We start from the raw sequence: 25,415 nt of genomic DNA on the forward strand, positions 1-25,415 counted from the left end.
TGAAATAAATTTTAAAAGCTTGAATTCTAAGAAATAAGGTTCAGAATTAACATTAAAAGTTTATCAGGATTAAGAGGCGATTGCGGAAGTTTTTTCAAAAATGTGCAAAGCTGTTACTAACTCGTGAAAGTAATCATATTTATTCAAAACAAGTTGAAACATTTCTGAGTGATTTGTTTTAAATAGCACGTCCGAATGCTTCGTTTTTTATCCCAAATCCAATATTTGACTCTTATCATTGAACTATTTCGGCTTCTAAGTGAACCAAACCTTGTTAAGTTTGTCGTAATAAATTATTAGGGATCGTCGCCGTTACCCATCATTTCGGATAAATTGTGTAAGATCTGGGGAATACATAGGAGATAGACGCAGGTATACTTCAAGATCAAGTTCCTTTATATTACTTTTTTGGTGTAAAAATCTGCACAGTGCATTGTTTTTTCATCGGGAGGTAGCATTGATCAATGACAGAAGGTTTTTAATTTAATACATCTTGAAAAACAAATTTTGCCCAAATATTTGCATTTTAGGTTTAAAGTTGAAATATTCCATAAACTACATACACTGCGGAGATGGAGCGGGAAACAGATTGGAGTCTTCAGTGACAGTCAGGCTGCATTGGAGGCCCTGGAGAACGCGAAGCAAACCTCGAAGATTGTTCAAGAATGTAAGAAGAAGCTTAATTCTGTCGCAAGACAAAACAGGCTTGTACTTATATGGGTTCCAGGACACTCCGGTGTTCAAGGAAACGAAATAGCCGACGAATTGGCCAACCGTGGATCAGCGGTGCCCCCACAGGGGCCAGAGCCAATAATCGGAATCAGTCCCGCAGGAATCAAGAATTGGATCAACGACTATGTAGGCAATCTACATAAAGAGCGATGGTCTGGTCTAGAACGCTGCAGAACTGCAAAGTGGTTTGTGACAAGTCCGAACAGAAAACTGTCAAACTTTCTACTAAAACTTAGAAGGAAAGACATTCGGTTGATGGTTGGCATCATTACAGGACACAACCCATGGGGTCAGCATATGACCACCATTGGAATCATCGAGGACCCGGTATGCCTGTCCTGCTTGGAGGAGGCGGATAGCACTGAGCACTTTCTCTGTGAGTGTCCTGCCTTTGCTAGAGCGCGACTACGGGTATTGGGTTCCGATGTCTTGGGAATGAGTGATATTCGTTCTCTAAAACTGGAGGATATTTACAGATTCGCCAAAGAATCTGGAAAATTCTTACAGGGCTAACTATCTCTATCTCTGTCTCTATTCTTTCCTATCTCTTTCTCTGATACTTTTCTCCCTCCCTCCTTGACTATCTACCCCCTTTCCAGAGCTTTAAATACAATGGGCTTTTTAGCCTGAGTGTTTTAGGAGCCACCAAATCTCCTGGTGCTCCTTGGCTCGACCTCTTCAAATTCAAATTCAAAAAACATACACTGTACAAGAGCTTTCGGAAGAAATATTGTCGGCTATGGGCGAATCCTTAGTTTTCAGTATTTTTTGTTATTTCTAGCAAATGGCACTCATTCGAAATCATTTTTCCATTGACAAGCATTTCACAAGCATCATTCACCGGAATATGGCAAATCATCTGTTTCGCTGCTCTGTTGGGGATAATTTGTGTCGATTTTAATAGCCTATGTAGGTGTGTAGCTGGGAGCAGCTGCAGCAGCAACGACAGTAGCCTTGGGCCAATGCATGACGTGACGCCCAGAAGTGTGTGCACTTGCGGCCACAACAACAGCAAAGTCGTTCGTGCGCAGTGGTGCACTTGCTGGTACCGTTACTTCCATGCCACCAATCACCAGACTGGCGTTGTCGTCTAGGTAGGCTTGGCCATAACTATGTTGCTACCAGCTCTTCTGTGGGTTTTATTTCCCGCAGTTTTTTGTTCGTTTGAAAAAAATTGAGTAAAGCACGTGTTGGTGCTGCCAAAGTTGTTGCGTTGCGGGGGTTGGGCAAATGCGATTGCAATATTCATTTTACTTGTGAGGTGTAATGTTACAACACCTACGAGTAAGTTCCCACTTGAGAGTTTATGTACAAATATTTGCCAATAGCGGCTGACAGGAGAATACAACTTTCAATTGTCATGACAAATTGCCATCAAGATGCACCCGCGACTTTGACGTGTTGCAATGCGCGCAAAAATTAAAGATTCGCATAAGCGTTTCGAGTTTGCTCATCAACTCGCATCAAATCAGCGCGCTGCTTGCTGTTGGTTGCCCTCTAACCCTGGCGTCAATAACTCTTATATTTTTTGTTAGGAGTCTTGATTATCGTCAGCAAATATTTTGACTAGCGCAGACTGGAAGCGAATGCTTTCGGATAACGGCGTGTACCGTGGCGTGTGTAACGAAAATTTTCAATTGCAAGCATCCGGCAAAACATGCACAGCTTTGAACTGATATCAGTTTGATCTTCAAGAGAGTTCATCTAAATTTCAATTGACCAAATTTTGGATTGAGAAAGTACAACTGCAGATATCTGAAGTCTAAATCATCTCCCAAACCAATTTGTTGTGTGTAAGGGACTTAGTAGATCTTAAGCGAACCTCCCTAATTCCCACAACTTTTTCTGCTTTCCGTTTATACTTTGGCATCCTTTGTTGAAATTGCACAATTTTGTACACCTAATGCCCGAATTTTGCAACGCCTTAAAACCGTTTAGTAAAGCGCTTGAAATGAGCAGTGAGTGTACACCTAAGATCACCCACCGGCGAAGTGCACGTAAGTTAAATTTCGATTTGGTTGGCTTAGTGTAGAGGCTGCTCTGCTTCCTCTGTTTGTTGATGGAATGACTGGCGCAGCTCCGAAAATGACGAAGGCAAGTTGAGTGCATGTATAAATGAGTGAATTATCGACGCTGGGGTCAACTGCTAGCCAACCAATTTACGTGAATTTAACGGATTTAGCTTCTGGGCACCCGTGGCAGAAAATTGGAAACTGAAAGTGTTGTAAAAGCTCAATTTCGTGAATATCAGTCACTTACTGGCTTCGTATATTTGCACATACGTACATACTTATTTGGTGTGAAAGTAATTTTGAATTTTTCATGGACTTCCCGATTTAAAATGAAATGACTGCATTACCGTGAAATAAAACTCGTGAAAATGCCATTCATTTTTTACTCCAAAAATAAGAGAGAATAAGAGATAAGTTTGCGCCGTTGCCAGCAGGCACCGTCTCTGACAATAATACCCAATTGCAAAAGGTGTGACGTTTGTTCTGATTTATAAATTTGAGTTACTTTTTCCCCATTATTATACTAGGTTGTTAAATAGCCTAAATTATTTTTGTTATGTTGGTGCACATTTTTCCATCTGTATTTAATACAATGAAAAAAATCAAGTATCGCGCCGTGATTGAAGTTTTATTTTTGGAAGGCTTAAAAGCAACGGAAATTTATGAAGGAATGTTGAAAGTATATGAGGACATTTCGCCATCTATTACCATAGTAGAAAGATGGGTTGCTGAATTTAAACGGGGTCGTACAAGCCTTGAAGATATCCACGTCAAGGACGTCCAAAATCAGCAAAAACACCAGAAATCGTAGAAAAATTACACGAATCGTCAAGTGACTGAAAGAGATTTAGTAGAAGCCCTAGACATCGCATTTTGTAGTGTAATCAATATTTTGTCTGAAGTATTGGGTTACAGAAAGCTGTGTGCACAATGGGTGCCGCATTCGCTAACAATGGAACAAAAACACATTCGAATGCGACTTTCTCAGCAACATTTAGGGCGTTCGAAAGGATAAAGTGGATTTGGGCGTCGATTCATCACTATGAATGCGACTTGGGTCTATCACCATGATCCTAAATAAAACCAGGAGGCTAAAGAGTGGTGTGAACCTGGCTCTTCGGCTCCGAAACGAGTTCGTGTCCAGAAGTCGGCCAAGAAGGTGTTAGCATCAGTTTTTTTGGGATGCAAAAAGAATTTCGTTCTTGGATTATTTGCCTACTGGTAAAACAGTAAATTCTGAATACTATTGTGATCCTTTAGACTAGCTGAAGGAAAAAAATTGTGAAAAAATACCCATCATTTTTCATCAGGGAAATGAACCATTTTAAAAATGGCTAAAATCCATGAATCGAACTTTAAGATTTTTCTGGCCATCTACCGTATTCACCAGATTTTGACGACTTCCATTGGTTTCCAGGCTTGAAATATGCATTCGTGGAGAGCGTTTTTCATCAAATGATGAGACCATAACAGCTGTTCCAGATTCTCACTTCAGGGATGGAATTCCAAAGAACTTTTCGTTTAGAAATAATTTTTTCACCATTTTACTTTAATTGTGTTATTCTGAGTGGATTTTAATTAAGATCCTATCTTATATCCCTTAAACTATTTTCTGTACGCTTCAAACTGTTTTAAAACTACATTTTTTTGCTTGATATAAAAACTGAAAAATTAAATTAACGTTTGAATAAAAAGTCCAAAAAATGAATTTTTTTAAGTGAATGTAACAAATCTAGTACCAAAATGATTTTTTCATATTCTAGAGGATTTACAAGTTATGCCCGACATATAGCACTTTTTGTCTCATTCCTCATGTACTTCAAAAGCTCCCCTTTTTGAATGCCTCAATGCACTTCAAACCATAAAAATGGAGTCTTAAAATTCCAGTTTATAACCATAGCATAGACAAGATGGCAGGGTTCAGGAGTTGTTAAAACGATTTCAAAAGGGTAGTGAAAGCTTGATTGTTAAGGAACATGTTGACCAACTGAAATTCGTTATCAAAGCATCAGCACCAAAACTACGCCTGAATACATCAAAAATTAGCCGATATCTCCATTAAAGCCGTTGAAATTAATTTGCCATCTTTCGACCGAAAATTTCTTCACTGCTGAGTAGGACAAACTTGAGAAATTTTGAACTGTGGGCTAATGCTTTCCTTATAAAATGTGTCTAATAAATAGGGGTACTCGCAATCCAAGGAAATGATTTCCCATCATTGCATAGCAAATTATCATGGCAATTCTTATGCAATACACCAACAAAATACACGCTTGCATGTAAATACTTTGGTTAGCAACTTCTGGCTTTAATTTCGTGCGAAAAAGTTAACAAAATAAACTCCATAAATACCAAACCAGAATCTTAAACAAATAATAAAAAGGCAAATAAAAAAGAGAACCCCCGAAAAAACACTAGTTTACAAGTTTAGGGGGCTATTTTAAATACATAAATCGGTTTTGCTTTAAGCGAAAATGTTTATAATATATATGGACTGGTATTTTATTATCCTACTGCGCACTGCGACCAAAAGATATCCAATGTGCAAAGATGTGCACATTGGTGTGAATTATTCGCGCCGAATACTTTTCTAATACCGTGGAAATAAATTAGCGCAGGTGAAATACATTTATTTTTTTGTTTTCTTACATTCAACGCGTTTCTTTTTTGCCTTCTAATTTTATTTGAAACCTTACAAAACTTGTTTTGAAAACAATGTTTGAAATAATAAAGTGATTATTTTTCTTTAATGTAAACATGACATAAGTATCACTAAATCCACAAACTCTTGTGGAAGCTACGTAAAGTTGTCCATGCGAAAAAACGGATTCCGGTAGATACAGCCCTGTCCTTTGAAGCATTGAAACTTGTGCTTTATAGATTGTCATAGCGAAGGCTACTTTTGCCGGGAATTGTTTCTTATTGATTTTAATTATTTTTTCTGCAAATTGAGAAAGCATTTAACATTTTTGTTCACTCGACTTCAAATACCTCTGTACAAAACCATAAGTAAATACAATACAACAGTTCTTTCCTATTCCAGTAGAGGAAATAAAGTTGAGAATTACGAGAATAAGCAAAAAACTGGAAAAACTAAATAAAACGATTTTCAGTGTAACCCCTTCTTGGTTGAGTACTTAAAATTAACGATAACGAACTTCAAACAGTAGATGGCGCTTTGAACAATCTGCATTGGCTACCTGACCATAAATCAGAGCTTTCGCTGGACAATAAAGTGCTCATACATAAAGCAGTACTGAAACCAATAGGGACATGTAGAGTGCACATCCGAGGCTCGGCTTCAAAATCAAATCTTCACATCGTGGAGAGGTTCCAGTCGAAAATGCTGAGCATGTGCGCCAACGTGCGATGATTTATATGCAACGAGATAATTCATCGTGATCTTGGAGTGCTATCGGTACATGAAGAACCTGGAAACATCAGCATAAGATATAACAACCGAGTTGCTAACCATCCAAATTCTCGGGTGCCAAGCCTATTACAACAAACCAACGTCCCACCCAGACTTACTCTATTGGGAGTTCCAACACATGTCATCCCTTCAAAATTTTAATTAAATTTAATATTGAAGGTTATGTATGACAGATTGTATTCAATAAATGGAGTTAAAAAAAACAAAATTCAATGCAGAGAGTTATTATATTCATACTTTTTCCCAGCTAAGGAGTACATATGTGGCATACAGTATTCCTTTTACTGAACTGTCTTGATATTCTATGGCGTTCCAGTTTCTTAGAACTAAAGATTCCTTTGTATGAGGAGGAAGCGTCAAAATCCTAATCCCGTCAGTGTAGAATTATAATCGGGACTAAACCTCCCACCGTCAAAGTACCGATCCCCCGGTACTACCATCAAGTATTTCGTCGGAATGCGGTTTGAGCATTGCACTCAACGTGAATTACTGTCCAAATGTAAAACGTCAGAAGTTGCATCTATCTGCTACTACCCACTGTAAAATTATTTTAGAGGAGACCCACCCCGCGGATCTGGTTTGCTGGTTTATGTACTTACTTGGCGTTCGCGTCTCCGCCTTGGCTGCTCGCTACTCCGAAGTTGTTGCGCCAAAGTTCCGCAGCCATGTGCTGTACTTTGTTCCATGTGTCCTGATTCATCAGCATCAGTGGCCCTAGATTCTCTGGCATGACGCTGTAGCGAGGCTATCTTCCAGTTTACCCATTAGACTTCTGAAGCAGAGAAAAGTATATGTCCCGCATCTTCGTCAGTATGGAATCTCTTCGTGCTCAAAGCGGTAAAGGAACGCTTTAAAACAGCCATGACCACTCAAGAATTGGGTAATAGTCTATTGCTTTCTCTACAGCCCAGCTTCAACTTTGGGGGTGAGGCGGTGGGTTCGCCTGCCTTTCTCTGCACCGTCCCATCGTGCCTGTCAGTGGTCTACGCAGCGCTGATGTATGGATTTTGTGCGTGTCAACTGATCGCTTTGGGGTTGATTGTACTTCATCGTTCTAACTTCATACATCTCCAGAGTGGAGTTAATGTTTCGTACATATGTAGCGTACTTGAATGCGTCAGGCCAGACTGAGGAAAGACCTCACTACTCCAGTCAGAACCTGTCTTGCCTGCTCTCTTGGTCCTCAAATGTTCGCCATACCACGATTGATATATCGTCCGCCCTCTTATGTACCTTTAGTCATAAAATGCTTACGTAGAACCAAATATATGTACGTGTGTGTGCGTGGGGACGTAGATATTTACATAGGTAAGTTTAGTCAACTCACTACGATCAGATGAGGTGAATTGTTTAGAATGAAAAATGTTGTCTTACTCATCATTAGGTCTTGTCTTGTTGTCTTGTGATTTCGGTTTGAAGTTTATGGTTAATTAAACAATAAAATTATCTACAGTCGTGTTCAGAAAAATCGCAACAAAATACTGAGCCAAGAAATGCTAAATTATTGTTAACAGTCAACTTCTCTCTATTTGCTTATTATTTATTAATTTATTTATTCAGAATTACAACCCAAATAATTTACTCGTAACAAAGTGGAATCTTAAATTACAATATTGGTGTACGTAAAGTTCAAAGAAGCAAGCTGAAAGTAAGAAAATATAAAATCAAGTAATTCTAGATTATAATATACTAAACTCATTTTTGAAGCACGAGCGAGGGGTATTTCGTGTGTAATCGATAATTCGGTTTGACCAAACGAGAGTCAATATTAGTTTATGTCGTTCTTTCGTGTACCCGTATTTCAGTTACTGCCATGCTTTGGAGTGGAATTGAAAACAGCTAACGCTTTTAGATCGCAAGCTGAAATATGCACATGTTTTTCATAACACAACTGTATATCGAGTTTTGTCGCCACGCAAATGCCCTCTTGAATTCACATAAACCGCTGTCGCTGCCGCTGCCGCTGCCGCCACAATTTGTGATTATAACATTAAATTGCTCTTTTGGCCAAGAGTTGGTTACCGGTGTTTTTGTCTGTGCGTGTGCATGCCTTCGCGGTGTCATGTTACCTACGAAACGGCTAATCCAAGTGCGGCACCAAGTGCTAGGCATGGGGAAGCCACTCACAAAAGAGTTACCAATGCCATCAGCAACAACTGTGAATCGTCTTTGGCGTTACATCTTCGTTGGCGAACCGCGATCATAGATACAGTCGAGCAGCGCTGACATTTATTTAACTGCGATGGCAAGTGTTTGAGTTAGTTGTTGTTCTTCTTTTTATTATATGTATGTTGTATTGACGTGTGTGTGCGAGTGAATGTTTGACAGGCAGTGAAGATATTATTGTGTTTTAAGTGATACTAATGACCTTGCCACCTAACGGTACCACTTAAGAGCTGAATTGCATATTTAAAGCCGTTTGGCCTTTCTTTCTCGACTTCGGTTGTAAAACATTGAAAAAATTAAAAATCAACGCTACACGTGAACTACTTTAGCTACGAAGTTATAGTGTTTGTTACTGTGGATTCTGCCTGAGAACTACTCGGGCTGGCCTTTGTCCATTTGTAATAAAATTAGAAGTATACAGTTATTTATATCGCAACGTAGTTTTAGAGCGACACTTCTAGATTTGATGAAGTAGAAAACTCGTACTATTACAGTTCTTACGAAGTTAAACCTCGTATCAACCACATAAAAGTCTCACGTTCTGACTACTGACGTGATCGTCGACATCCGTCGTTCATCTGCTAATCCAGGCACTTTTTTAACAAGTCCCGTTAATGTCCAACCAGAAGAAAGTTAACAAAACTCATTAGGTACGCTACTTATGCGAGCGTTACTATTTATGTTTTGCGTTTAGCTCTCACAGATATTTGAAAATATTATACTATTTTGGTTCATACTGAATGGTAGTAACGCACACAAATTTTTGGTTTGTCGTACTTATATATGAATGGAAAATAATCATGATTTTTCTGAACTAAAAAATTTCACAATCGTGTGCGCATGAAATATGAAAACAGTAAATCCATACGATCGCCTTAGCCGAATGGTTTGTACGTGACTATCATTTCGTGTTGCTCCGGCTCAAAACCCGCTGTGGGCATGAAACACCATAATGATAAAAAAAAAGAGTTTTTCTAGAAGCGGTCACCCCTCGAGAGGCAATGGCAAACGTCCGGAGGCGACATTAAACTTTAGGTCTCTGCATGTGTGGAATAACATTAAGACGCACACCACAAATCAGAGGAGAAGCTCGGCTAAAACGCAATAAAAGATGCCCGCGCCAATTATTTACATATATTCATATATAAATCGGTTTTGATCATAAATATTTTAGAATACTAGAGAATGACCAAACTTCGGCTTCGGCCATTCTCGGCCACAAAAGTTCTCTTCGGCTTCGATAAAACACAATCGAACTTCGGCAGAATATGTTTTAATTTTTAGGCCTTCAGAAGAAATTAAAAACAGACTTTCGGACTTACAATAAAGTGACATGATTTGCAGAAATATTGTTGCAAAAAATAATTTTTGAGTAAATAACGTATTGTGATCTCATCTTAATGTATATCTGCTGTCAAGACATTCTAACGTTTTTTAATACTGGTATCAAAGTCTACATTTTCTGTTGAAGGTCAGAAAGATGAAAATGCTGATAAGCTTTTGTTGTTACATTTCAATAAATTAAAAAAATTTCAATTACGAGAATTAAATAATTACTACACATGTGAAATAAGTTTTGTTTTTTATTCTTAAAACTTTATTCATACCTAAGTACATACATACGCACATGTTATGAGCTGATAATATTTTATTATTAATAATACTGCTGGGTTTTTAAGAAATCTGTGCATTTTCAATTACTTGGGTTCTTGAAAATGTTCGGTTCGGTTTCGGTTTGGCTTCGGTCGAAGTTCTGTTCGGTTCAGTTTGGTCGTTCTCCACTTAAGAGTGGCCCTAGTATGCATATCTACGTGTGTTATTATTCGTTATCGTAATATCGTCCGTCTTTTGCAGTAAAGCTGAAGTGTTGTAATTCTATGAAATAATCGCACAGCATGAAACGAAACCACTTTTAGTCAAGACGTTGACAAAGAGACTCCGGTGTCTTCTGCAGCCGACGCAACGGTTGCTGTATTATGTGCGTGTGTATATGTATGTATGTATGCATGAATGGATGTATGTATGTAGGATCTTTACGACAAAACCCAACAGATGGGGGCACAATTGCGCCGACTACCCATGCTTGTTTTAGAATAAAAAGAAAGTTTACAGCTCACGACCGCATATTACAGTCCGTCGCCAAGCTGCTTCCATTGCTGCTGGGAACACGAACGTGACATTTTGATGAGATTATGTCAGCTATTGTTATTTTTCAATGTAGTTATTGTTGCTGCTTATGTTATTACTGTTAAAAGTGATGTTGGCTGGAGGGTTTTGAATGACATATTTCAACAGATTTGAGGTACATTGAGCGTATATGTACAGATATGCGTTCGTTTGTGTATTCATGCATCATAAGTGTAAACAAACATGCCTACATATGTATGTATGCAGGAGGAATTGTAGTTCTGATTCAATTGCTGTTTCACCGCTTCACCTCGGAATAGTGTATTGAAGTGTTTAAACTGTACATGACGATTGCATTGTTTGTCGTTCAATAAGATTCTGTCCGGTGGCGTTGATTTGTAGGTCAAACTAATCGCAAATCGATACTTCGCAAGTTAACTTCTGCCACTCAGATTGGTCGTCTCGAAAAGAAAACAAATCAATTGGCCAGATCGCTACTATTTCTCACATAGTCTGGCATTCGCAATATAAATGTATATTAGGGCGAGTCAAAGAAATATTTATTAAATTATTCAAATTATTAAAATAATACGCAGACAACATGAAAGTATTTCATAATAAAAACACTTTTGCGGTAAAAAATTCCATAAAGAATTATATTCACTATAATTCACTAAATTTTTCACTATAGTATTACACTGTATGACAAAAATAAAATTTTTCTGGTCTGATTCAGAAAAAACTTCAAACTCCGAGTTTTGTAGGATCAATACAAAAAGCTGGACTTGAGTCGATAAAACAAATTTTTCACAGGTTGAAACTCATACTCGTATTTCTCCTTAAAATTATATTTATATATTCGATGAAAAGGGAAATATTTAGTAATGGTATGATATATAGAGTGTTACTATCTCATAAGGAATGACGGAGCAGGCAACATAAAATCTTACAATTTTTCAAAATTTTTTTCATTTGAATAACGCTTGAAGTTACTATTTTATTATTTGTATAAGATGAACAGGTATGTAGGTAGGTGAAATGGTTGAAGTGCCGGTCTGGCACTCCTCAAGTATCTAGCACTAAAGCGCCGTTTTGATACCATTATGAGACCTGCAACAGGCAGATATCTACAGCCAGCCAGAGCTTTTGATACAATGGAGGAGATTGATTGGATTTAGGTTGGCGCACTACGCCAGGCTGTCGAAGAAAGGAGCGCCCAGTGACCTTAGTCGTCTAGCTGTCAAACCCGGATATGTACAGAGAAAGTGTTCAACAGCCTCCTTCTCTGAAAGGTCCTCACAGCTTCTGCAATGGGGGTTTAATGGCAACCCTAGTTTTTCCGCGTGTGTGCCGATCGTCCAGTGACCGATAAACACAGCTACAAGTTTGGAAATTGAATGGCGAGGAGTCCAAATGACTTTCTGCGCTCTTCGTATATCGTATTAGGGCCAAAAGATTTTCGAAATGGCACATGAAGAAATGGAGTTTCATCTTTTCTGCGCTGAGAAATAATTTGAGAAATAATATCTGTCAGAGAGATGACCGGGTAGGAGGTCTCTCAGCCCAATTCAGTCCCCTTCCTGGCAAGCTCATCAGCAATCTCATTTCCCTCTATATCCTGGAACCCAGATCAGAGAAATGTTACCTGCACACCCAAGATATTTGATCTCCTCCTTACAGGAGTTTACCATCGCGTCGTCAGAGCCTTAATCGCGCCTTGACTATCGGAGAAAATGTTAATATCTCCCTCGCTCCCGCATTCCCTAAGCATTTTGCATGCCTGCAGGAGCGCAAAGACTTCTGCTTGAAAAACATTAGCAGTGTTCGGCAGTTTAAAGGAGATAGATAAATTGGCTGATTTAGAGAAAACCCCTGCTCCGGCTCCCGATTCCATCTTGGAACCGTCAGCGAAGACAGAAGTACAAGCTTCGGTGCAGATTTTCCCCTCGATCCAATCCTGCCCATTTGGAAAGATTGCCCTAGCACGACCCTCAAACTCTAGTTTGCGGATAGAAAGATATGTTCGAAGTTCGGAGAAATACGGTGTTAACTGCCCGAAAATACTACCATGTCCTTTGAGAGATTGCCTCCAGAGGCCGATCTCCTTTAACCTGATTGCACTTTGAGCTGATAAGATAAACAACTTCTATTAATGTTTACAAGGAATTATAAATTATTAAAATTCACTGAGGTTCGGCGCTCCATCGTGCGACATTAAAATGTACCGCAAAAATATTTGTCATAAAATTCGACTATAAGTGTCTTCTCAAAATACAACTTAAACGCCAGAAAAGAGTCGAAACGTAAAATGTTTTTGTGTTGTAAAGTGTAATTGAAAAATTAGAAATACAGTTAAAAAAGCATTGCATTGGTTGTTTTGTCTTCTATATATTAATGAGCTGTCATTTCGTCAACTATACGAGAAATTGGAAATATTGAAAACAAGTGGGACACGCACCTCCGCCTTCACGTTCGGACCTCAGTTGGATGAATGAAAAACACTGCAGATTATAGCTGCTGCTGTGCTCTTTTGAGGATACTGAGAGAATTGTGAGCATAATAAACATCAAAAATAAATTTATCGTATCCAAAATTTCTTACAAAAAATGTAAGACATTCGAAAAATAAAAGTGATTGGGATTAATAACTTAAATTTCAAATAAGGAGGAAATCCATTTCGGACCTATGCTTCTACGAACTTTTTTGTTCAAAATTGTCAGTCGCCGTAACTAATTAAAGAAAAAATTTAACCCGCCCTAATGTACATATTTGTATGTACGAATGTATAAAGACTTATCTAATTTGTCGATGTCATCGCACACTTTTCAGCCATTTTTATTTTAATTTTTTTCCCATTGAATTGACGTGTGTAGCGATTTCGTGGTGAGTTCTCTGCTCTTCTGCTGATGAGCGTCAAATCGGAGTGTTTAAGTGACACCCACCCACATGTAAAACTCACAATTTTGGAATGTTTTAGTTATGTTAAACAAACACTGTATTATCTGGCGCATCCGACGTTTGCTAGTCTCCATCGAAATATTTGACACTTACGAATGGATTACGGCAAGTCATTCAAAAATACGTGTCTGTGTGCGTGTGCATGCTCTGACAGTGGCATTGAATATCGAGTTGGGATTTAAATATGAGTTTGATATCATCTTTCACTGACTAAGGACGCCATTTCCGCCCACTTTTTGCCTATATTTCACATTAATATCCACATCATTTACGTTTGTATTTGTGTCTGCAAGCATTTTATGTCCAAAGGTTTAGTTTAAAAGCAATTTTAAATTAGTAATAAGTGTGAATCATGGGCCGTGAAAAATTATAGCTGTCACAAATACCGCTTGAACAATCAATAACTTCATTAATTATGTTTTTGAATACGACGAGGTCGTTTCAATTTCGAAGATAGCTTTCAGACATTATATTGTAAGATAAAAGTATTCCCTAAGGTGCACGACGATTTCTACCACGAACATGAAACATCCATAGCTAGACAACATCAAGACGAACTTCAGCTGCCTCATGAGACCCGCATAGTAGGTTAAACTCCTACTTATCCAGAATCGACCCCGACATACTCAATATATGCCCGTCATGTGAAGACACACCGCACTATACCAACCACTTATTCACATGCGCTTTTTCCTCTGGACCTATTCTGGCGAAACAGCACGTTTTCTGGGCCTACCGTTAGATGACTAAGACCATGACCATCCATGACTACACCTCACTGGCAGGGTCTAGTAAGCTCATACAACACCAACAACTACAACGAACTTCACATATTGTATGAGAAGCTCGGCCAAATACCTAGCAAAGTATGCGTGCGCAATTATTTACATATTTGAGCACCCACAAATGCAAAAGTGTTTATTTTTGTCATTCCACTAGATGTGCAAAATATATCATGGCTTCATCGTCTAATACTATATTTCTTAAAAAAATGGTTTGACTAAAAATTACTCCATAAATACTTTAATGTAGAATGAACCCAGGAAAATATCTTTCGTACAGACTTTTGACCTACGAGTGCCCGTTCTTGGCTTTTAAGAGATGAAGGTAAAGTTTTAACAGCGAAAATAAATATTTTAAATAATATCTCAAACGTCTCGAACGTGAAAAAAAAATTTCCCTTATCTGGGTTCCTGGGCACAGGAATATAGAGGGAAATGAAATTTCCGATGAGCTTGCCAGGAAGGGATCGGCATAACCGGTTCCAGCTGTCCCCTTCTCAGACATCGGTGTCCCCTTGGCCGTCGTTAAAGGGAAACTACACAATTTCTTTCTAAAAAAAGCGCAAGGCAGATGGAGGTCTGTCTCATCGTGTGCTATTTCAAAAACACTATGGCCTCAATACGATAGAAACAGAACGCTTAAGGTGATGGGAATCCCCCGCCATTCAATTTCCAAGCTCATTGCGGTATTCACTGGCCACTGGGTGGTCGGTACTCATCCGGAGAAGCTTGGAATTCCATACATCCCCTATTGCAGAAGCTGTGGGGATCCTGCAGAGAAAGAGACTGTGGAACACTTTCTCTGCAAATTTCCGGCTCTGGCGGCTAGGCGATTGAGATTCCTTAGCGTGTCCTTTGGGGATGACTTGAAGAAATTCTCCAGGCTAGATCCCTTTTCTCTCCTCCGCTACATCAACAGCACTGGATGGCTGTAGACGGTTGTTTTCTCTTCTCTAAATCCTTTCACAGGTAGTGGTCCACATTATGGTATCAAAACGGTACGTAAGTGCTACTTGTAGTGTATCTGGGGTACTCTTGCCATCTTACCTACGTACCTAATATCTTGTCCAACAAAATATATACCTTCTACTCAAATATGAACGAGACGTTATCAATAAAACGGTCCGCGGATGACATATGGTAAAAATAAATTTTTTGTTTTTTGGTAGGACTGTTATAAGTTTACATGGCAAATTTCAGCGTGATATGTCACATAGTTTGTTTTCTGTGCTACTGTAAACAAGTCAAGCTCGAGTGTGTTCTTCGAATTTAACGATGGAAATTCAAGTTGAACAAAGAATTTGTTTGAAATTTTGTTATTCCAACAAAATTTCGGCTTCAGACGCCTTAAAAATATTGCAGACAACCTATGGAGACTCTGCTCTATCGCGTGCACGTGTTTTCCAGTGGTACAAATCGTTCAAAGAGGGCCGTACATCAACCCAAAAAACCACGCCAAAGTCGCTCAAAAATTAAGGTTATGCTGACTGTTTTTTTCGATTACGAAGGTGTGATGCACTCGGAGTTCCTTCCGCAAGGCCAATCGGTCAACGCTGAATATTATTTAGACGTTTTAAAGCGTTTGCGCGAGAACATTCGTCTTAAAAGGAAGGAATTGTGGGACAACAAGTCATGGTTCTTGCATCACGATAATGCACCAGCTCACACATCACGTCTTGTTCACGATTATTTGAGCAAAAATAATGTTAATATCGTTCCGCAAGCACCGTATTCGTCTAATATGGCTCCATGTGACTTTTTCCTGTTTCCCAAGCTCAAGTTGCTACTCCGTGGAAAACATTTTGAGACAATTGAAGTCATAAAAGAGAATTCGAAGAGCACACTCGAGCTTGACTTGTTTACAGTAGCACAGAAATCAAACTATGTGACATATCACGCTGAAATAAACCATGTAAACTTATAACAGTCCTACCAAAAAACAAAAAAAATTATTTTTGCCATATGTCATCCGCGGACCGTTTTATTGATAACGTCTCGTTCATATTTGAGCAGAAGGTAAAATACTTTCATTCGATATATCGCGTTCTAAAAATATGAATTTTTACAACCGTGTGAGAACCTCGAAGTGAAAAAACACTAATTGACTTTTTTCAAATTTTAGAAGAATTGACGACAATGTCCAAAATAATTGGATCACTTGACATGGAATCGTTAAGGTACTAAATATTTTTGCAAATCTGTGTCTCGCCAGCGATTTTTTTCTTACTACAGCAACCGACTTAGATCTAAAAATTCCGTAATTTTTAATGCGCGTCGATATGATTAGTCACGTTTCGAACCTATACACACGCAATACATATAGCAAGAAAATATTATATAAGGTATAGATGAATGCTTTTTCATGGCAGAAATACACTCGGAGGTTTGCCATTGCCTGCCGAGGGGCGACCGCTATTAGAAAAATTTTCTTCATTTTGGTGTTTCGCCGTGATTCGAACCTACTTTCTCTCTGAATTCCGAATGGTAATCACGCACCAACCAACTCGGCTGCGGCTACGGCGGCCGCGGAGATGTTTTTTATTTTATGTGATATTTTATTTTTATTCAAATTGTGAAAAATAGGGAAATCAAGATATATTATATTAAAAGTTAATTAAAAATTATAGGCACCTTTTTTGTAGTTATCAATGACCGAATCTCGGCATGCAATACTATTTACTCGTAGGTACATGCATATTCACTTACATACATAGAAATACATACATATGTTTTCCGTACTATGCGCCCAAAGCCAGTGCGGCAGAAACTAATAATGTTAATATGCTTAGCTGCATACATACATATACATATGTACTTATTTGTAGCAACATCATATTGTGGGACAACTTCGCAGCAAAATGAGAATTTAAATAAAATTAAAATAAAATTGAAATTTAAATTAAATTTCCAGCGCATAGCCAGCCAACAGAAATTGAATATTATATTTCATTGAAACGACAAAGCGACCTTCCACCGGTGAACATAAAATGCACACAATCTTTTCCATTTGTTTGCATTCTCTGCGATCTGCAGATTCTATTACTCATTCATTTCGAGTATTATGAGCAAAAATCACCTTCACCTTATGTCTACGTTCCATTCTGTGCTCGCCTTTGCTTCCTATTAAAAGCGGCCATACCCATTCTATTTGGTGTACCCATTACTCATTTGTTCTAATTTTTTTGGCTAAGCAAACGCCTTTCACTTTAAAGCTACATGAGAAAAATGAAAGCCACACCTTGTTTATTTCCAGCAAAATTAGCTCTGTATGAAATTCAAATATCGGACTGAAATGGGTAAAATTTGGTTTGCCAGATTAGTGGAAGCAGAGTTAATAGTTTGATATTACATATTTGTAAACAAATAAAAGTTCTTAGTAATATAAACATGTTTTTGGAATTCAGCGTTTCGACACCTGATATAGGGAGGTCTCCGCTCCATCATTGGCATTCCCGCAATAGTCTTAGAAGGCTGTGACAGAATGCCAAAATGCCTGTTCTAAATGTTCGGAAAGCATTGAGTGTTTCATGTACTGAAATTTGGCAACGAAACTTTTGCGTGATATCGGCATCTTGGTGTGATGCGTTGCGTGCAATGCTATACATGCATGGCCAGTGAACATGACGCATATCTCGACTATTTCGGTCTATGTGATTTCTTGCTGTTGCTTCAATGTTTATTTTTGTTTTCGCCTGTGCTTTTGTGTGAGCGCAAACTATCTGGGCAAATGGCATTGATTCGAATCGTTTGTAAATGTTGAATGAATTTTGAGGTCGCAAATGGAGGAATCTTATGAAGATATGAAAACCGATTCTACTTCACTGCAATGCCATAAAAAATTCTTTTATATACAAATATCCTTAGAATTTATCAAAACGGTTACTAAAAATCTTTGATGAGAAATTTTCCAAAAGTGAGAAAATTTTGATTCTGCTACCTTTTTACTGCTGACCAAGTTAGGCAGCTGCATTGTGGCAGACGTGAAGGCAAGAAAATTAGGAAAAAATGCGTCTATTATGCAGAAATAATTTCATTATTTTACTATTATTTAATCTGCTTTCTGTCGAAATTTTGTTGTGCCTGTTGAGGTTGTTGTCCAATTTTTTCACCTCATAACTGCAAAAAATTTCTTTTTCAGACAACTTCGCTACCTAGCGTATGCTCTTTATATTGTTTCCATACTTTTTTATGGAAAAATCGAGTTCAGAAAGGACGAGGCTCAAACTAGTTCCCATCCGAAAATTCACCTGCTGAGCGTATCATCATCCCATCATTAAGAAGAAATGCGAATTTATCATTATATATCGTCAATACCGTTTAGATTTTCTCTGTCTTTTATGGAGTTGCACCCAAAAGCTAACATTCTGCGTCCCTCCTCTCACCCATTGGCATAGCCATTAATTTACTGGTCGTATATGAACATTTCAAAAATCATCTTGTTCACTTTTTTATTTCCGACAACCATTGACAATGTATCAATATGTATAGGAATTGCTATTGTACTCGGTTGCAGGGTTCAATGTGTGATCATGATGCAAGAGTTGAAGAGGTCAACTTGTGCTTGCACAATGCGAAGATGAAAAAGCACAATCGCATTCATGTACACATATGCACATATGCATATGCTTAGGTGGCCATGGAAGAAGAAGAATCACATACAGGGGCGGAGGGTGGGCGTTCGGTGTTGCAGCGATCAGATCAGATTAGATGATTAATGTAATGTTCAAGCAAAAGCCGTTGAAGTAACATAAACATGTGTACACATGCACATACTCACATAAATACGCGTGTATGCACATATAAGTACAGGGTAGGCCATTTAAAGCGGGCCCATTTGTTTCTGAAAAAAAAACATTGAAAAAAACATTTTTTTTTGTGTTGATATGAAAAATCATTTATTTTGATTCAAGGAGATTTGTTCCAGCTAGTTTTTGAAAATGATATCCTTCAAATGTTTGCCTCTGGCCTTGATGGCCAAATGTGTCCTTTTTTCGGCGTTTTCCATCGTTTTGGCCAATATTTCGGCCGGTATGGCGGCGATTTCGCGTCGGATATTGTTTTTAAGTTGAGTTAGAGTCCTTGGCTTGTTGATGTATATCTTGGATTTCAGATAACCCCACAAATAAAAGTCCGGTGGCGTCAAATCTGGTGATCTCGGTGGCCACGGAAAATCACCATTTTTCGAAATCAACCTTCCAGGGAACAATGGCTTCAAAAAATCGATTGTAGCGCGTGAAGTGTGGCATGTAGCCCCGTCCTGTTGGAACCAGTAGCCTTCCATGTCATTTTCTTCGATGATTGGCATAACAAAATCGCGTATCATGGCACGATAACGCTCTCCATTGATGGTGACAGAGGCTCCATTTTCATTTTCGAAAAAGAACGGTCCGATGACCATTCCCGCACAAACACCGCACCACACAGTCACTTTTTGATCGAAGAGAGGCTGTTCTTCAACTAATTGAGGATTTTCGGCAGCGTAGAAGCGACAATTTTGCTTGTTTACGCCTCCATTCAACTGAAAATGAGCCTCGTCTGACATGATGATTTTTTGCCAAAAGTCGGGTTCATTTCGAACGGTTTCGACGGCCCATTTGGCATAATCAAGCCGTTTCGGGTAATCAGCCGGGTTTAATTTTTGTGCCATTTGAATTTTGTACGGAAACATTTTCAAATCGATGCGAATTATGCGCCTGAGTGTTGTCCTGGCGATGCCTAATTCCTGAGAACGACGATAACTCGATGTTCGCGGAGCCTCCTCAACACTGGCTCGTACAGCCTCGATATTTTCAGCAGAACGTCGTGTACGTTGTCTGGATGCGTGGCTGGTATTGCTGAGACTACCGTGGTTAATAAATTTTGCGTATAAACGCTGTAAAGTGCTTTTGGATGGCGCACTTTTAACTTTATTTTTTTTTTTAAACGCACGTTGAGTTTTCACAATTGAGAAGTTATTTTGGATGTAAAGCTGAATTATTTCAGCGCGTTCTTTTGGAGTGTACTGCTCCATGGTAAAAATTGTCTTGGACTGACGCTTCCAACGCGCTATGTCATTAGTCGATCTGACGTTCCTGTCAAAAGTTATAGGGTTGCCAGATGGGCCCGCTTTAAATGGCCTACCCTGTATATACACATGTATGAGCATTAATTTGAGTGTCTCATTGCACCACGTTGTTTTGCGTTTGCTAACGAAATTGATTTTGTTTACGAAGAAATTGTTGTAATATATCTTAACATTTGTACAGATTAGACTTACTCATAAAAAATGTTGCCGTGTAAGTATACATACATACATACTTATGTATGCTGTATGTAATTTGTTTTTCTACTCTTATTTAACTGATTTGCATTTATGGTTGCTTGCCTGAAGATTTCACTCCATGTGTTGAGTGTGGTTTCAATTGTTGCACAAAATTTATTAAGTATAAACTTTTATTTCCTTTCAGGTGTTGTACCATGAAATCGTATCACATGCACGAGTGGTAAGCGCCTGCATTCGGGCTGCATCAGAAAAGCATCAAGGGCAGGTGCATCTGCAACAACAGCAAGAAGAGGAACAGCAGCTGCAATCTCTTGATAGTTGCAGCACAACAATCGCGGAACAGACCAATTCATCAATCACATCCAACGAAGAGGAAGTATTGTCAACAGAGACACCAGCTGACAGAGCCGATGGTGAATTAGGCAGTGACAATAGCAGCAGCGGAATTGAAACTGCAGAAAAATCGTATTTGTCGCCGAAGAAGCCATCTGTTAATTCCACTACTGGTTCTTTTGATTTTGAACAAGCAGCAAATTCCAAGATTGTTGAGGATAGCTTGGAGCGCTTGCAGAACCGTTATCACTTGTTATATTTGAAGGCATTCGAGGTGCAGCTTTGGCTTGACGGTTTGCTGCGCAAAAAAAGCTCAACTGGGGTAAGTTTGATAAATTTGTCCGATAGTTTTCTATTTCCTCGGAGCTATTGAAGCTATGACCAAAAATTGTATGCTTGTTAAAGAATCGCCAATAACCCGAGAGGCAATTTCTACCAGTTTCTATGTTTATTATTGAATCCTAACTTTACCACCAAATCACAAGAGGCGTCTGGAGCTTGTACTCGTAGATCTTAAACATTCCAAATACACTTTGAGTTATTGTTGGTGTTGGAATGAGACCAGTGTCAGTAGTACAGGGCTGTTTAGTAAATTGATTTTTACAAAAAATATAAATTTAACAGGGTGCGTGTTCAAAAATCCTCCCATAAATATTAGTATATAAAATAAGTAAATATTTATAGGTTTTCTTAAATATTTTTCAAACTTTATTTATAAAGAGCGAGAAAAACGGAAAAATATGCACACATGTTTGCCGTACATTCCTCAATGATTTTTGGCGAGCTTTAAGGGGGGACCCTCATTTATCGGGTCAAAAAAATCGATTTTTTGGAAATAATTTTAATCTATTCTACAACTATTTAAAAATATACTTTCAAAATTTCAAGTCGATATCTGTATTTTTGAAGGAGTGACAAAATTTTTAACAGGACGCGACGGGTGGCCTAATCGCCTGTATCCAAAACTTTAAACGCGTTTTTCTCGAAACATCATTTTTCGATTTTGTGTACACAATTGAGAACGCTGTATTGAACCAATCAGGCTTTACAATAGCTCATTTTAAAGATAATTAAATTGTTTTCAATGTGACATTAAGTGTTTTTTTTAAAAAAAAGATTTTCATATTTTTTTGTAATTTTAAAGTCAATTTTGATGCATGAAAAATCACTTTTAACATAAAACTGGGTAAAAAATATCAATTTCGACATTTTTTTTTTAAATCAAAATGTCACATCGAAGGTATTATCCTAACGTTTTAAAAAAAATTTGGTTTTTTTATTTCAGAAAAAAATTCAGAGCGCTAGAATGTACACAGATAGAATGAGGTGCCATGGACGAGGTGTATATTTCCATACTTAAAATGTTTTTTTTCTTCTCCGAAAATTTTTGTAGACAGTCAAGACATTTATTAAAGTACTTTATGAATTACAAAACGTTTGAAGTTATTTTACCTGAGAAAAAAATTCCCAAAAATGATGCATTTTTCGACCGTCTAAATGAGGGTCCCCCCTTAATTTACTTACATTAGGGCGGTGAGAACTGAGATCTGGTGGGTAAGTACTAGAACGAGGTACTCGAAACGAATGAAACTTGGAAGAAAAAAAAATTGCCTCCTCGAGACAAAACTTTAAGATCTGACTGTAAATGTTCTAAAAAATTTTTTATTTTTGTTTTATTTAAATATTTTTTTATAACCATTATTAGAAAAAAGCCTCTTCTAACATTTGGTGATTTATGTCTACTGTGGGTTTCCAACCCGGGCTCTACTGAATGATAGATGATGACATGATACACTGATATTTAAATTCTCGATTTGGCGTAGCGCCAAAATTCCATCTGATCGTTTGGTAAATAACACAAAGCTTTCCCGGGTGGATTCATTCCAGCCCATTTCATTTACTCTTTTCCTCACTATGGCAAAAGTGGCACGATATTGAAGAAAAACCCACACTTTAGATGATTGTCTGATGATAGCCTGCAGTTCGCTTCAAGTCAAATACAAGCAAGATATTCATACTAAAAGTGATTTGTACACTCTCATTCGCACTTACATATTTGTATGCGTACAGATTTCCATTGCTCTACATTTGATGAAAATAATTTTCCATTATTGCTGCTGGTGCCTCAACAGGTTTTACAGAGCACATTTATCTTGAATCATTTCGCTGCCTGGTCCCATCAGTAGCGCTTCGAAAAGGTGTTATTTTCGCTGCGTATAAATATAGTAATTTTTTTTAGAATTGGCGCTGCACATTCCGTTCGCCATTTGATAGGTGTTGTTCTACTCATACGGCCAGAGATGTGCAATCAATCAAATAGCAGTGAATTTACAACTTTCAAGCCATATCAGTTCAGTTTGGCCAAACTTTCACAGTTTTATATGGCTTTATACTTACGTAGCTGAACAACGAAGAGTAAAAGTTTAGTGATCGATACCCGCATTCTGCTACGATTGAGTTTGTGTGTGTGGCCGTGATGTGCCAAACCACTAACCACACAATCGTAGAGGAAGAGTGAACCCAGATTGGATATCAGTCTATAAAAAAGATCAAATAACGTCAAAAATCAATCATCGCAGCCAAATGGCGAGCAATGACCTCAAATCAAAGTTTGCTAGTAATTGGCTCTGAAGCGATCAGTCGGTGGCGACAATTTCCCTTGCTACGCTTTTGCTCGCGCTAATAAATGCTGCGCTGGTCGGGCAAAAAAAGCTCTTGCGCTGACGGTCATGCATGTTCGGTGTCAGCCGCTAGACTGGCAGTTGTCGGTTGTTGGAGCCATTAATTAAGCCCTGTTACGAGTATTGTTTAGCGGTCGGCAGCCGACAATTACATTGGCAAATGAGGCTATCGATGACCCGCTCGCAGCAGATGCTTGCATGCTGGACTTACTAGACACGCTCGATGGGGTAATTTTTGATGTGCACAAGGTCTTAAATCACCATTAGTATGATACGCAGCAGACAATCTGTCAGCTGACGTCGTTACCTTAAGGCCAGTGCGACAGCCAAACAAATTAAATCATAATGCATTGCAGAGCAACAAAGGTAGTTTAACCATTAGCCACTAAACAGAAAAACGTACAATGATTATTGTAAAAACTGAACTATTTCGGTAAATGCGTTTCTCGTGCACAGAACCAGTTATCGATTAGAGTGCAGCTAAGTGGAGTGGGCTCAGTAAGAAAAAATCGTAAATTTACAAGTCACTAACTTAGAAAAAATGCCATGATTACATCTCTCGTTTTTTGTTATTACCTTCCGACATTCACAAACAGATTTTGAGAAAACAAAAGGCAGAAAAAGAAAGTGAAAAACAATGACATGCTATGCAGCTTAAATCAATAAGCTGCAACATTGCCGTCAATGCCCATGTTGCAGCATGAAACAATACTTTGTTGTCGGTGCTGGTTTTTTTTGTGAACCCATAAATCAGTTTCTGACAAAAAATAAATATTTTCACATTGTTATTTGATTTTCCAACTTAACCATCTGCAGCAGAGATCTTTCGCCCCACGGTGTACCTTTTTTTTATTAGCAGACACGGAAGCTGAGGACAACGTATAGATATTTTACGTATCGTTAATATTTCATTTACATGGATTAAAATTACTTGTGGGAGCGGAGGATGTACATACATACATACATACCGTTATTTCGCAATTTCAATTAACTGTAGCTACAGTTAAAGTAATTGAAGCTGCCTCCAAGAAAAACCATATACAAGGAACATAACGGTTTCGCTATGTTCGAACTACTAACTATGTAACCTAACAATATGAATTTAAACATTGACAAATAAACAAATAAATAAAGAAATAAATTTATTTAAAAGCAAATTTATTTAATAATTAATTGAATAAAATAAAAATTAAAATGGATTAAGGGGTAACACCACTGTAGAAATTTCAAAAAATTGATTTTTTTTTATAAGCTTAAAAAATTCTTTGAACCTTTTAAAATACAGAACAAAAAGTTTTATACGTTACCGAAGTTTATTTCATAAATATTTTAAGCTTTTAACCAAGCGTTAGTGACTGCTACCTAACGACTTCTCCAAATTTGAAAACTTTAAACGCGTTTTTCTCAAAACACGTTTTCTGAAATTGGCACGCAGCATAACTCAAACAATTTTAAATATTTTTAATCAGGTTTTTCACTACGTCTGTATAATAACCTTCTTAAGAGAAGAGCGTATGGGATTTTCGATAGATTAATTTAAACGATTGTTATAATTATTTAAGTGCCGTTTTTTTAGTCCAAAATAGAGTATTTTCCTTCAAATGCTTGCTAATTCCACAAAAATAAATATTTTTTAAATCCCCTACGTGTTTCTCTAGCTATTCTTATCTAGATTAAGAAAAAAAATGTTTCTTTGTTCCAGATTAAAATTTGCACCCTCTGTGCTGCGTGCCGCGGAGCTCCTTCAAGAGCTCCTTCCCTTTCCTTCTATACAAAAAAATTCTTTAAAAATCGTGTTCATTTTACGCGTGTACAGTGGTGTTACCCCTTAAATACTAAAGCATAGTACTAAGTTCGCGTTTCACGTGAAACGGCTGTCAAATTCATACAAATTCATTGCCGTGAAATATGCGAGAAATTTCATGAAAC

General features: G+C 38.0%; 1 protein-coding gene across 4 annotated transcripts in view; it reads left to right on the forward strand.

Moving 5' to 3' along the window:
* LOC129241255 (klarsicht protein) overlaps positions 1–25,415 on the forward strand; it is a 194,147-nt gene that overhangs the window by 129,869 nt on the left and 38,863 nt on the right. For all 4 annotated transcript variants that reach the window (XM_054877494.1, XM_054877496.1, XM_054877492.1 and 1 more), the window contains one exon: positions 20,657–21,127. In XM_054877494.1, coding sequence (XP_054733469.1) covers positions 20,657–21,127 — 471 coding nt within the window. The remainder of the gene's footprint in view (positions 1–20,656; positions 21,128–25,415) is intronic.

The sequence above is a fragment of the Anastrepha obliqua genome, chromosome 3, assembly GCF_027943255.1.
Source record: "Anastrepha obliqua isolate idAnaObli1 chromosome 3, idAnaObli1_1.0, whole genome shotgun sequence".
NCBI lineage: Eukaryota > Metazoa > Arthropoda > Insecta > Diptera > Tephritidae > Anastrepha > Anastrepha obliqua.